This window comes from Loxodonta africana, chromosome 18 (assembly GCF_030014295.1).
Source record: "Loxodonta africana isolate mLoxAfr1 chromosome 18, mLoxAfr1.hap2, whole genome shotgun sequence".
NCBI classification, from domain to species: domain Eukaryota; kingdom Metazoa; phylum Chordata; class Mammalia; order Proboscidea; family Elephantidae; genus Loxodonta; species Loxodonta africana.
The window spans coordinates 6,442,636-6,456,422 of NC_087359.1; the positions used below are offsets into that span (position 1 = coordinate 6,442,636).

At 41.0% G+C, this 13,787-nt stretch overlaps 1 protein-coding gene across 1 annotated transcript; it reads right to left on the reverse strand.

Annotated features, from left to right (window-relative positions):
• Window positions 1-2,677: 2,677 nt before the first annotated feature.
• Window positions 2,678-3,712, reverse strand: MOS (MOS proto-oncogene, serine/threonine kinase). Its single transcript, XM_003420013.1, has one exon. It carries the CDS (start codon window positions 3,710-3,712, stop codon window positions 2,678-2,680), a length of 1,035 nt encoding a protein of 344 aa, XP_003420061.1.
• Between the last annotated feature and the right edge of the window lie 10,075 nt (window positions 3,713-13,787).

Here is a 13,787-nt window from a genome sequence, read left to right on the forward strand (position 1 = left end):
GGGACATGCATTCAAAGCAGCATTGTCCATGCAGCCACACCTTTTATTTCTCCTAAACAAACTGGGCTCTGGAGGGCTTCTGCTGCCGTCTTGTCTTCCCTAACAGCACCCTTCGGGATGACCCCGCATCTTTTGCACCCTTTTTCTGACTTCTGCATGACTGGACCTTCGTTGGCACTTCCTGTTCCTTGTTTCTCTACCAGCTCTTGTAAGCTCAGCTCTGACATCAGCCTGCTCTCAGGAGTTCCTTCTACAACACTGGCATTTCACAGCGGACTCCTGTCCTTCAGAGTATCTAATTATGACAAGTTTTTCTGGAATGCCAAAGAGTGGTCCCTCAGTCTTATCCTAAGCTGCCCCGACTGCTCCCGGCACTTATTTCCTACAGACTCTGTAGGCTTCAGGGTCACTGCATACTTTGCGGAGTTTGTGCATTTTCTGCATCTCCTAGTTCCACCGCTAATAGAGTTCACAGTGTTTCTTCCTCTCTGTTTGCCTGTCATTCTGTATGGCTCCCAGGAGAAGGGAAGATATTTAAATCCAAGCTGTGGCCGTGTTGAGCCTGAAAGTCAATTCCGGATTTAAACGCTCTTAACAGGGCCATCTTGTAATCCTGCAGCTCACTGGCAGTCTGTTAATCAGGCATTCAGCTTAGTTAGAATCACATTTTAACACACCTGATGGAACAAAACTGATCTATTGTATTTTAAACTTACCAACATGAACTCCTATTACTGCAATGGACAGTGGAGGGATCTATCAGTTTATCTATCAATAAACAGTTGGTTTCCCAAGTTTATTGGCAGAGTTAGCAACACTTAATATTTTCATATGCCCATAGGCAGCTTCCTTTTGCTTCCTCCAGAAACAGGTATAAACCAGGGCTTCCAACCGTTCTTCTGGTTTGAACCCCTGGTAAAAACTTGCATTTCTAATAAGTTCCCTGCTGGGAGTTTGCATTTCTAACAAGTTCCCAGGAACATATACATAAGGATCACCTGGGGATCTTGTTAAACTTTAGATTCGGATTCAGTATATTTGGGATGGTGGAAATGCAAATTCTTAGCAGGGAACTTGTTAGGAGTGCAAATTCTCAGCAGATGTTCTAACTGGACCGAACTGGTTCTAGGTCCTGAACTAAAGCATGCTCTCACTCTGAGATTCCCTTCCTCAACCACTCTTAACAAATAGAAGCCCACAGACGTGAACTTCATCAACCTTCTTTTCCCCTCTGTGTAAATGTGTCTATGGCAACCCTGGTGCAAATGATTAAGCACTAGATTATTAACCCAAAGATTGGAGGTTTGAACCCACCCAAAGGCACCTCAGAAGACCTGACGATCTGCTTCCAAAAGGTCACAGGCTTGAAAACCCTCTGAAGCAGTCCTACTCTGCAACACATGGCGTCACCATGAGTCGGAACTGACTCCACAGCAACTGGTTTGGTTTGGTTTCGGGCTTAAACTGATCTACGTGGCAGCTGCCCTACACTCCTCAGCTCCCATCCCAAGAAGAGATGCTCTTTCTCTTTGAGGCTAGCACCCCTTTCCCCAGATTCTATGTTTCATCTCTTTACAAATTTTTAAAACTTTATCAATTATCTTTGTCCCCTCTGGCTTCCTCCACAAAAATTCATTTCCTTCATTCTAAAACAAAACTAACCATTGAAAACCTCTGTGTGTGTTACCACTTTTTCGAGCTTCTACATCTCCTGCCTGCCCCAGCAGCCCACGCAGAGCCTCGGCTTCCTTCTGGCGCGTGCCACGAACTACCCCGTCCTCCACAATGGCCTTTCCCTCTACTGCTCAGTGAGATTGCTGCTGCCAAGCGGAAGTTTAGAGTTGCCCTGATGACAAGATTCCACTCACCTCATTCTTTTAGGGACTTATGTGCCAGCAGCCGTTGCCTTTACTTCTATAATTGGCTATCTGGCTCTCCTTGCCTGTTCTCCTCTGTCCAAATGTTAAATTTTACTATTCTTTAGGGTTGTCTCCCCCACCGCATCATATAACCACCCTTTGTTGTGTCATTTATTTCTGAGTCCAAACACCAGGCAAAAGACACTCAGTTCAGAAGCATTTTAGAAAACGATTTTACTCATGGCAATGCACATGTTCAAAAAAAAAATCACGGGTTCAAAATATCACAAATCATTTGATGTTTATTCTTTTTAAAAATAATTTTATCTCAGTTTGTAAATCTTATGTGTGAAGAATTTTTTTTTTTGTGGGAAGGCACAGGAATTTTTTTTTTTTTTTTACTGATTTGACATGGAACCAAGTAACCTGCAAATAGTTTGAATTTATGTGATTTGAATTATTATTTAAATTTATAGAAAAAAAAATTGGCAATTCCACAGTTTAGTTCTGTTTGGACAAATTGGTTTTTTCAATAGAACATTTGGGAAAAGGCAATAGTATGGAACTGTTAAACACTAGCTGTGGGAAGCAAAGCCTACAGCTATGTAAAGGAAAAGGGTTAGTTATCAACAGTACTAAGACAAGTACTAGGTTTTTAGCTCAGGACTTTGTCTTAAAAAAAATCACTTGAGACTAAAGGAGGTTTTAAGTAACTTTATTTTCCAAAAGTCCATCCTATACATAGGTTTTCTTCTACATCTCCAGTTCTTTAAAAATGAATAGAAACAAGGAAAAGCATACCTGACACAGGCTTAAAGTCAGCAGAACTCAGATTTTAAAGAGTTAAGGTCAACAAAGAGAAGCTCTGCATTTGGCCTCTGGGAAGTACTGGCTCCCCAGCAGCTCTGGATGATCTTCTCAAGCCTTTGGCCCAGGACAGAGTCCGTGAAGACAGCCACTGAGAGAGATGGGCGAAGGTTGTGGGCCACAACAGCATAGAGCACATACTGTCGCTCCCCTGAGTAAGGCACCCCCTTGGTCGTCATCTGCCAGAGAGTTATGGCAAAAGAATAGATGTCAGCTTTGGGAGTTATGGTCTCTCCTTTCAGGAGCTCTGGGGCGCGGTGGGTGTAGGTACCGCCTAGGTGGTGAGGAGCGTGGAAGCCTAGCAGACCTTCCAGCCTCTGCGAGCAACCAAAGTCCCCAATTTTGCAGACGTCCTCTTCGCTGATCAGAATGTTCGCTGGTTTCAGGTCCAAGTGCACGATGCTTTGTGAGTGAAGGAACATCAGGCCCTTCACAACATCGAGGGAATACTTGAGACACTTTGTCAGACTTAACAGCCCTCCAGCAGAGCAGGAAGGCTCCTCGGGGAGGCCGGTAGCCCCGTAGATGAGTTGGTGTAAAGTGGTGTTGCCCCCGAACTCCATGACGATGGTGCCTAGACTATTAAAACCCGCGGGCGTGCGCGTACTGGCAGCTACCACCCGCACGATGTTGTCGTGGTGGAGCCTGGCTATGTTGAGCTCAGCCCAAAAGCTTCGCTGCGACGCCAGTCGGTTCTTGGTGCTCTTGTTCACTTGTTTTATGGCCACGGGAAGCCCATGGTAAGTGGCCTTGTAGACCGAGCCAAAGCCTCCAGCGCCCAGCCTTTGCAGGAAGCGCACCTGTTCCCAGTCGATGGAGCACCAGGCCAGGCGGCGGGGCAGCCGAGGTGCCCTGGGAGGGGTGCCACCCAGGACGCGCTGTCCCCGCCGCCCTGGGCGCTCGCAGGGGCTGCTGCAGGGCCGCGAGTCCCCAGAGGGAGACAACTCGCCCGGGAGGACACGGCGCACAGACAGGGGCGAGGGCATAGCACTCTCCAGGTGGAGCCAATACTCAAGGAAAGGAAAAAGAAAAACTGCGCGCGTTAGGACGCATGACTGACAGCCCTTCGCCCACCGAAGCCTTATTACCCTCTTGGCGCATTTTCTCCAAACGAGCCACGTCTGAGATGCTACTCAGCAAGGACTTTCATCAGATGGGGCGAGGGAGACGGGGGTTGAAGGAAGTACAGCAATCGCTTTCAGATGAAAGCATTTCCCCTAAATACGGTGGTTTCTAACAAAAACAAGCTCTCACTACATCAAGTTCACCGTCTAAAGGGCACTGCATTGTCCTTTGACTCACCCAGCTTTGACACTATTTTTTTATTATAATAAAATGGACTTTTGGCAATTCTCCTTCTCTGAACATTATCAGTCCTAAAGAGACCACACCAATAAAATGGAATGATTTCACACTTTGCAGATTGTCAGTGCTTCTCTCCAGCTGCGGTAAATAACTTCCAGCAGTTATTGGCAGAAAGAGTTGAAATACAAACAGCAAACGTTTGTTTAACCAAATATGGGGATATTAGGTGCAACATTCATCGGGACACAGGTCAAAACACACACCTCCTGAGTTCATGGGGAAAGGAAGACGCACCCACACTCCGTTCAGTTTATACAGCAAATTAGCAAGACTTCTCACCAACGTGGCTCCCTGGTGGCACAGTGGTTAAGAGCTACGGCAGTTCAAACCCACCAGCCGCTCCCTGGAAACCCTGTGGGGTAGTTCTACTCTGTCCTATAAGGTGGCTATGAGTTGGAATCCACTTGAAAGCAATGGGTTTGGGTTTTTGGTTTAGTTTTTGGTTCTTATCAACCTACCAACTTCCTGCCAATCCTCCCTTTCCTTGGCAATATGGCCCGCCCAGTTCCCTCCCTTGCACTCTAGACTTTTCAGTAAATGAGTTACAGAAATTTTGAAGCAGAGTTGAGGATGGAGGGTGGGGGGTGGGGGGGTGGCGCTGGAGAACAACAAAAAAGTTTAGAGTCATAATGAAAGCGTCATATAATAACAAACATGGGAGAATTAATGCAGAGTAAAAATCTGAAGAAATTAAATGTCTCAGTTTCTCTAGTGTCTATATAAAACCAGATGTTGAAATAAAATTCAGGGGCTTGTCACTCAACCATAAAGTCTTCCTTTCTAACTTTTATAATGAAAAAAAATTATTTTTACGCCATTGTCTTTGGAAAGCTAAACTAAGCCCACGCCATCAAGCTGACTCTGACTCCAGGTGACCCCACGTGTTTCAGAGTAGAACTGGACTCCACAGGGTTTTCAAGGGTATCACCTTTTGGAAGCAAATCATCAGGCCTTTTTTTCGAGGCACCTCTGGTGGGTTGGAACTGCCAACCTTTCAATTAGGAGAGCTTAGCCATTTATACCACTCAAGGACTCCATCTTTAGAAAAAAGACCAACAATGTCACCTGGTTAGTTAAAAAGCACAGAAGAATGTACTTTTTAAAAAGTCAAATGGCAAAGTTTCATTCTGACTTACTGTACCCAGAGCACACAGGTTATGTGTAACCACATTTTTATGACAGCTTCTGTGTTTCTAACATATTGGTTCGGAAAACACACATTAATAAACCCGAGCTACTTATTAACATTTTTACTTATTAACATAAGCAGTTTGAGGTTTATTGAGCCCTATATAGGATTTCTCTTCTGCACTATTCCTCTGGATTAGTATGTAATCTTGGATATAATATTTAATTTGTTTGAGCCTCACTCTTTTCACGTAAGAAATTAGGATAATTTATTAAAATAAAAATTATTATTGTGAAATTAAATTTGGGGAATCCTGCCCAAATTACCAACAAAAAACCAAATCTAAAAATTTAAACTATAGAATATTTTAGTAGAAAGGCAATCGTATGCAATTGTACTGAGCCCCAAGTATACAAGGATGACAATGAAAATGAGTAAAATGAAAAATTAATAAAACTATATTCAATGACTCTATATTGCAAAATTTATTCAATAGTTGGAATTAGAATACTGATGACTCTGAGGACTCTGCACAATGCTAGGAGTGCTGTGAAAATTCTCAGAATAAAAGCACTAGAGCACTGTGCCTCCTAGGTATTACACAGAATGCAGGATGATGTGATTTGTTGTCATATAATATTTATTTAAAAGATAACAACAAGCAATTTTTTTAAAGTGCAGATTTTATGTTTTACATAAAACACAGGGCATTCACAAAAATGTGGTCCTTTTTACACTCAAAAAACAAACTCATCTGAAAAACTATTTAATTCAGTATCCATTTTAAAAAAAACAGTCATTTGTCTCCTTTTTTTAGGCATCTGAAAATAAGCTTCTCTTTCTCAGCAAACTGCAGGCCCCCTGAAGGCAAGACCTATGTCCCCTGTTGATTTTTTCTTCCCTGCGAGTAGCGTGGTGACTGGCACATGTTGTTATTGTTGTTAGTTGCTGTTGGGTCGAATTCGACTCATGCTGACCCCATTTGTGCAGAATAGAACTGCTGCACAGGATTTTCAAGGCTATAACCTTTTGGAAGCAGATACCCAGGCCTGTCTTCCAAGGTCCTTCTGAATTTAATTTTTAATTCTGATTTTGTTACCATGGATGTATGCACTAAATAATATTTTGGATCTCAGAAATGGATAAAGCCTAACATGGTGGGAAAAAGCAAAGGCTCTGGGGACAGATGGTCTGGGTATCTTGCTGTCTCTGTGCCTCAGTTTCCTCATCTGCAAAATGAGGAAAATATTAGGTTTCCCTAAGGATTGTTGTGAGGACGAACAGAGCTTCATATATTTAGATAGGGCCCTGGCTTAGAGGAAGTGATATAAAAATGTTAGTTATTATTTATTCAACTCATAAAAACCATGGTGTCATCTAGTTGTCTAGTGCTGCTATAACAGAAATGCCAAAAGTGGGTGGTTTTAACAGAAATTTATTTTCTCACAGTCTAGGAGGCTAGAAGTCTGAATTCGGAGTGCCATTTCCAGGGGAAGGCTTTCTCTGTCCATTGGCTCTGGAGGAAGGTTCTTGTCATCAATCTTCCCCTGGGTTTAGGAGTCTCTCAGCGCAGGGACAGGTCCAAAGGACATGCTCTGCTCTCAGCTCTTCTTCCTTGGTGGTAGGAGGTCCCTCTCCTCTTTGCTGGATCCTCTCTTTTATATCTCAAAAGAAATTGACTAAAGATACAATCTATTCCTGTAAATTGCATGCTGCCTCATTAACATAACGGGCTCTAATCCCACCTCATTAACATCATAGAGGTAGGATTTACAACACAGAGGATAATCACATCAGATCATAAAGTGTTGGACAACCACACCCATACTGGGAATCATGGCCTAGCCAAAGTGACACATATTTTGGGGGGGGGCACAATTCAATCCATGACACATGGATATGGGTTTACACCAATAAGAAATAGATTTGTTAGACAGTATTGGTTGAAAATGTATCCCACCCGGGTTGAAGTAACTCATTTTACTATAAGTTAAACCAATTTAAACTTTGAGAATTTTTTCTGCTTTAAGTTTTTACTTCTGAGGTTAAAGGTGTAAAAGTACATTGCATTATTGTTATAGACTAAAAACGCTGAGGGTTAACATTCATCTGAAAATGTAACATCCCTAAATCATGCCTAGACAAAGACAGAAGAGCAGAATTTCTTGATAACATCTTCAGTAGCTCTACCAACAGGTGGGGTGGTAGATGAAACAAAGGAGAAAAAATAAGGAAACCGTGTGGGGCTACTGCCAAAGGAAGTCTCTTAGAAGAAAAGGCTTTCCTTGCTCTGCTTTCATGGGAAGCATGACTTAGATGTTTAACTACCATGTAAGCAACAGTATATTTATCACAAGATGTTACTATAGATACCAGAATTAATCGCTCACTTAAATACGATTTTAGGGAAGGAGAATGAATGAGAAACAAGGATTGGTTAAGGCCAACCTCTTTCTGGATAACCCGCGGGGTTGCTGCCGCTCTTAGGCTGGTAGAGTGGCCAGGTGGTGCGGGATCTGGGAGTTTTTCTCCTTTGCCGGGCAGGGCCGAGGAGGTGAGTTTTCCCTTCATAGATTCATGGTCACTGGGAGGTGAGCGTCTTCTGTTCAAGGTCTTTAGGACCGGTTGATATCGCCGCCCACCTGTAGGGCGCACTGGCCTCCAAGGCCTCTTTAGCTTTGAGGTTTCTGTGGCTTGGCTCGCGAACCCCACCCCTCCCATTACCGCCTGGTGTGTGAATCTCCTGACAAGCTGAAAGGCATTTTCACCTATGCTGTGTCTGTTCCTTTTCCTTTCATAGCTGTCAGATAGCATGTAAGTGAGGCCATCTTCCCCCAAGATGACTTTCTTACCTAATATTGAATTGGATCCTTGGTGGCTCAGTGGTCATGAGCTATGACTGCTAACCAAAATGTTGACAGTTTGAATCCACCAGCCGCTCCTGAAACCCTATGGGGCAGTTTTATTGTGTCGTATAGGGTCGCTATGAGTTGGCATCGGCTCCCTGGCATCGGATTTGGTTTGGTTTTGGTTAATATTGAATTAAGCCAAGCTTCTGTGTTCCCTTGCCCTTCTGGTAACACAGTAACTTCTCATTTCAATTCTGAATTATCATGTAATCTTTCGGGAAACATTTTAAAAAATTATTTTTTTTTGTTGAGAGTATACTTAGCAAAACGTACACCAATTCAACAATGTTTACATGAACAATTCAGTGACATTGATTACATTCTTCAAGTTGTGCAGCCATTCTCACCCTCCCTTTCCAAAATGTTCTTCCTCCATTAACATAAACTCACTGCCCCTTTATGTTCCTAAAGTTACTGTTATCAATTTGATCCCATATAGATAGTTCTTTAAAGGGCTCGGTGGTCAAGGCAGACCATTCTTTACTAGTTAAGCTAAATTTCTGTTTGGTTTTAAAAAAGATTTTGGGGGGATATTTTTGGTTTAAGATTTAAAGATTATCTCAGGGCAATAGTTTGGGGGATTCAATCCAGCCTGGATTCCACCTGAATTTGACATTCTGTTCTGCATTTTGATCAGGGTTCTTTAGAATCTTTGATAAAAACATTCAGTAATGGTAGCCGGGCCCCACCCAGTTCTTCTGGTCTCATGGCAAAGGAGGCAGCTGTTCTTGGAGGGAATTAGCCACACATTCTATTTGCTCCTCCTATTCCTGACTCTCCTTCCTCTGTTGCTCGGAATGAATAGAGACCAATTGTTGTACCTTGCAAGCTTTTAAGACCCCAGGCATTATGCCACAGCTAGGAGGTGTTTTTTTAGGAGGTAGAACAGAAGCACTAAACAGTATTAGGCAAACTGACTGGAGTATCCCAGGAAATCACGACCTAAACCTTCAAACTAAGCAACCAAAACCCATGAGGTGCTGGTTGTACATAAGCAGCCTCAGCAGTTACTCTTTGTGTTGTTGTTGTAAGTATATCTGTTGCACAACTTTGGTCAGTTCAACTTTTTTATAGGTTGTCATGGATTGAATTATGTCCCCCCAAAATATGTGTCAACTTGGTTCAGCCGTGATTCCCAATATTGTGTGGTTGTCCTCCATTTTGTGATTTTCCTGTGTGTTATAAATCATAATCTCTGCCTGTGGTTAAAGAGGTTTAGGATGGGATGTAACGCCCTTGCTCAGGCCACATCCCTAATTCAATGTAAAGGGAGTTCGCCTGGGGTGTGGCCTGTACCACATTTTATCTTACAAGAGATAAAAGGAAAGGGAAGCAAGCAGAGAGTTGAGGACCTCATACCACCAAGAAAACAGTGCTGGGAGCAGAGTACATCCTTTAGACCCAGGGTTCCTGCACAGAGAAGCTCCTAGTCCAGGGAAAGACTGATGACAAGGACCTTCCTCCAGAGCTGACAGAGACAGAAAGCCTTCCCCTGGAGGTGATGCCCTGAATTTGAGCTTCTAGACTGTGAGAAAATAAATATCTCTTTGTTAAAGTCATTTACTTGTGGTATTTCTGTTATAGCAGCACCAGATGACTAAGACAGAATTGTACAACTTGTTAACAGCAATTACGTTATCAACTGTGCAAACTTAATCTTAATCAATGCAATTTTCCCATCACCATAAACAGAATCTCAGTGCTATGTAAGCAATACACCCCATTTTCCACTGCCTCCCACCTCTGGTAACCACTGATAAACTTTGGTCTCTATACATTTGCCTGTTCTTGTCTTTTTATGTAAGTGAAGTCATACAATATTTGTTCTTTTATGATTGGCTTGTTTCAATCAGCATGTCTTTAAGCTCCATCCATGCTATAGCATGTATGAGGACTTCATTTCTTTATGGCTTAGGAGTATCCCATCGTATGTAGGTACCGCATTTGGTTCATCCATTTATCTGTCGATGGGCATTTGAATTGTTTCTGCCTTTTGGCTATTGTAAATAATTCTGCAAGGAACCTTGATGTGCATACGTCTGTTCAAGTTTCTACTTTCAAGTCTCTGTGGTATCGACCTAGGAGTGGAATTCACTGGGTTGTATGGTAGTTCTATTTCTAGTTTTTTTTTTGAGGAACTGCCACACTGTTTTCCACAACAACTGTACCATTTGCATTCCCATCAGCAATGGTCAAGGGTTCTAATTCCCCACATCCTTGTCAACATTATTTTCTGCCTTTTTTTTTTTTTTTTTAATCTTAACCATACTAGTGGGAGTGAAATGGTATGGCATTGTGGTTTTGATTTGCATCTCTCTGATGGCTAATGATGTTGAACATCTTTTCATGTGTTTGGAGGCCAGACGAAAGCCTTTTTTGGTGAAATGTCTATTTTCTTTGCATATTTTTGAGTAGGTTACTTGTCTTTTTGTTGTTAAGTTGTCAAAGTTTTATATATATTTTGATTATTAGATTCTCACTTGATATACGGTTTCCAAAGTAAGACATTTTTTACAAGATCATTAAACTCAAGAGATGTGCCAATAGTGTACATGGCCCCAGTGAACCTGACCACCTTGGAATGGCTGTGGCAGAGTGCGCATGCACAAGTAATGACAATGTGGTCACAACCTGTGGTCACAACCTCAGGTCACAACCCAATTTAGAGATGTTAAAATATGAAAGGATATGAATCTTTGAATTGTTGAAGTATGGTATTGCTATTTACAAGCATGAGTTAAGGTCAAAAATCAATTTTTTCTTATTTTAGAACTAAAAAATTAGGATGTAAATAAATACATACACTTTATTAAAAATCCACATAATTCAAAGATTATAAAGTCAAACTGAAAAAGCATAATAAAAGCATAATTTTTATTATTTTTTTAAATTAAGTGGGACTATACTACTGATGTTGTTCTGGAATTCAATTTTTGTATTTGGCAATATGTCATAGACTTGTTTCCATGTCAGTATCATGCCCAGTTCCTGGATCGGGTAAATGGTTAACTCGTTCCCTGCTAAACCAAAGGCTGATGGTTCGAGTCCACCAAAGAAAGTCATCTACTGAGGAATCAGCCATTGAAAACCCTAAAGGAGCACAATTCTATCCTGACACACATGGAGTCACCATGAATTAAAGTCAACTCCACAACAATTTTTTTCCCTTTTTTACAGTACGTATTTTTTTTTTTAGTCCTATGGGGTCGCTATGAGTTGGAATCCACTTGACGGCACTGGCTTTTCTGGGTTATGCAGTGCTTTAGTTTTTCTAACAAACTATGTGCAGGGGCATATCCAAGTTTTGTGGGTCATAAAGCTTATACAGCTTGGGAACCCTCTAAGAAAAAGATTACAAAATTAAGTAGGGACATAAATTTTATTTAGATGAGAAAAGAAATCACAAAAAACTACAAATTGAAAAAACCTAACAAATAGCACCAAAAAACAAATGGCACAGACACTCAAAATCCAGAGAAATAATGTAATTTTATTAATGAATTGCCTGACAGACCTGTATATTACTTTTCCCTACATCTTGTGGGAGACTTTTTTTTTTTTATCGTCTCTCATATAATGAAGATTTCGTAATATTTTCTATCAAGATTTAATGTTGGGTGGAACTGCAATTAGTATCAGAAGTATAAGCAAATTTTTACTATTATGGATTTATTTTACAGAAATTGAACTACTCCAAAATTTGGGAGGGAAATTTTGCATTTGATTGCTAACCTAAAAGTTGGTGGTTCAAACCCACCCAGTGGCACCACTGAAGAAAAGCCCCAATGACCTGCTTCCATTGAGATTATAGCCAAGAAAACCCCGTGGAGCACAGTTCTGCTATGTAACACATGGGGTCACCATGAGTTGGGATTGACTCAACAGCAACTGACAACAGAACACCAGAGGTTCTGTTGCTATATTTAATCTGTTGCTTATACTTAATTCTACTCAATTGTCAGTCAAATACCCCACATACTTAACCCACGTAATGAGCTGGAGTCTTTTGATCCAGTGATGAAATTGTTTAAGCTGCAAGTCAAAACAGATTGCTACTTCTCTAAAATATTTGGTTGAGTATTTCATTTTTGTTGAAATATGTGGACCTGCGTATCATTTCTCTGTGAAAATTTTTTTGTATGATCCCTGGATTTTTACCATTTAGCTTTAGCTTCCCGTTAACACAAAGATTAAAGACTCTACTTTTGGATTAGGTATCATTAACCTCTTGGTTAGTAACGAGACACTGTGTCTTGACCAAAATTTGATGTGGAAAGACTGAGTTAATTTTTTATTTATATGAATTTCAATTCATAAATGCTACTTTGACCAATAGTAGCACTTATCACCTAAGGTATGTTTTTGTTTAAAAAATTGCTTCTTAAAATGTAGTATAAAAATACCAGTGAATATACTGGAACAACAATTTTTTTTCCTTTTTTTACAGTACATATAGAGCTACTTTAGTTTGGTGCTATGTGAGTCTCAAGTGGCCTCTCCATATAAGAACAGGAAGTTTCACATAATGGTAAAGTGCCTGAACTCTGAAGCAGATGGCAGGATACCAAACCTAGTACTAATATGTACCAACTGGGTGACCTTGGGTAGGTCACTTAACCTCTCCATACCTCAGTTTCTTCATCTATAATATATAAACAATAATGATGCCCTACTTAATATCCGTGTAACAGGACATAGTGTGTACCCAGTAAATGTGTTCTGATTATGGTATAACTTAACCAGTTGAAACTTAAAAATAGCTCTAAAAAATTATAAGAACTGTCTAAATTCATAATGCTACTTTAAAAAATAAATACTATTAAAATTTAAATCTGAGTCAAAAATTTGTGTTTCTATTTAAATTGCATACATAATGCAATAAGCCTTTCCCCACATTTAGAGTTCAGCATGAGCTATCAAAAGCTGAATTTGATAAAATATGCGTTTAAAAGCACATGCATAAAGGTGACCAATCCTGGACTTTTGGAGATAAGGTATATTCCATTGTCATGGATTGCATTGTGTTCCCCCAAAATATCTGTCAACTTGGCTAGGTCATGATGCCCTTGTATGATTGTCTACCATTTTATCATCTGACGTGATTTTCCTATGTGTTGTAAATCCTATCACTATGATGTAATAAAATGGATTTGCAGCAGTTATATTGATGAGATCTACAAGATTAGATAGCGTCTTAAGCCAATCTCTTTTGAAATATAAAAAAGAGAACTGAGCAGATAGACATGGGGACCTCATACCGCCAAGAAAGCAGCACCGGGAGCAGAGCACATCTGTTTTAGGCTGGGTTCTCTAGAGAAGCAAAACCAGTAAAGTGTATAAACGTATAGAGATTTATATCAAGGGAACAGCTCATGTGTTTGCAGAGACTGGAACATCCCAAATCCTTGGATCAGGATAGAAGCCTTTCCCAATTCACGGAGCCACAGAAGCTGTGAAGCTCACAGCCTGTGAAGGTCGAGGAATCCCTAAGGTCGGCAGGCAAGATTGCAAGGTTTCTCCTGATTCTTATAGCTGCAGGGGCTGGCAAACCCAAGATCAGCATGTTGGGGATCAGGATTCTTGCTCACGGGCTGTGAAGATCCAGAAATCCCAAGATGGACAGGTAAGCTGCTAGCTCAAGTCCCGAGAACCATAGGT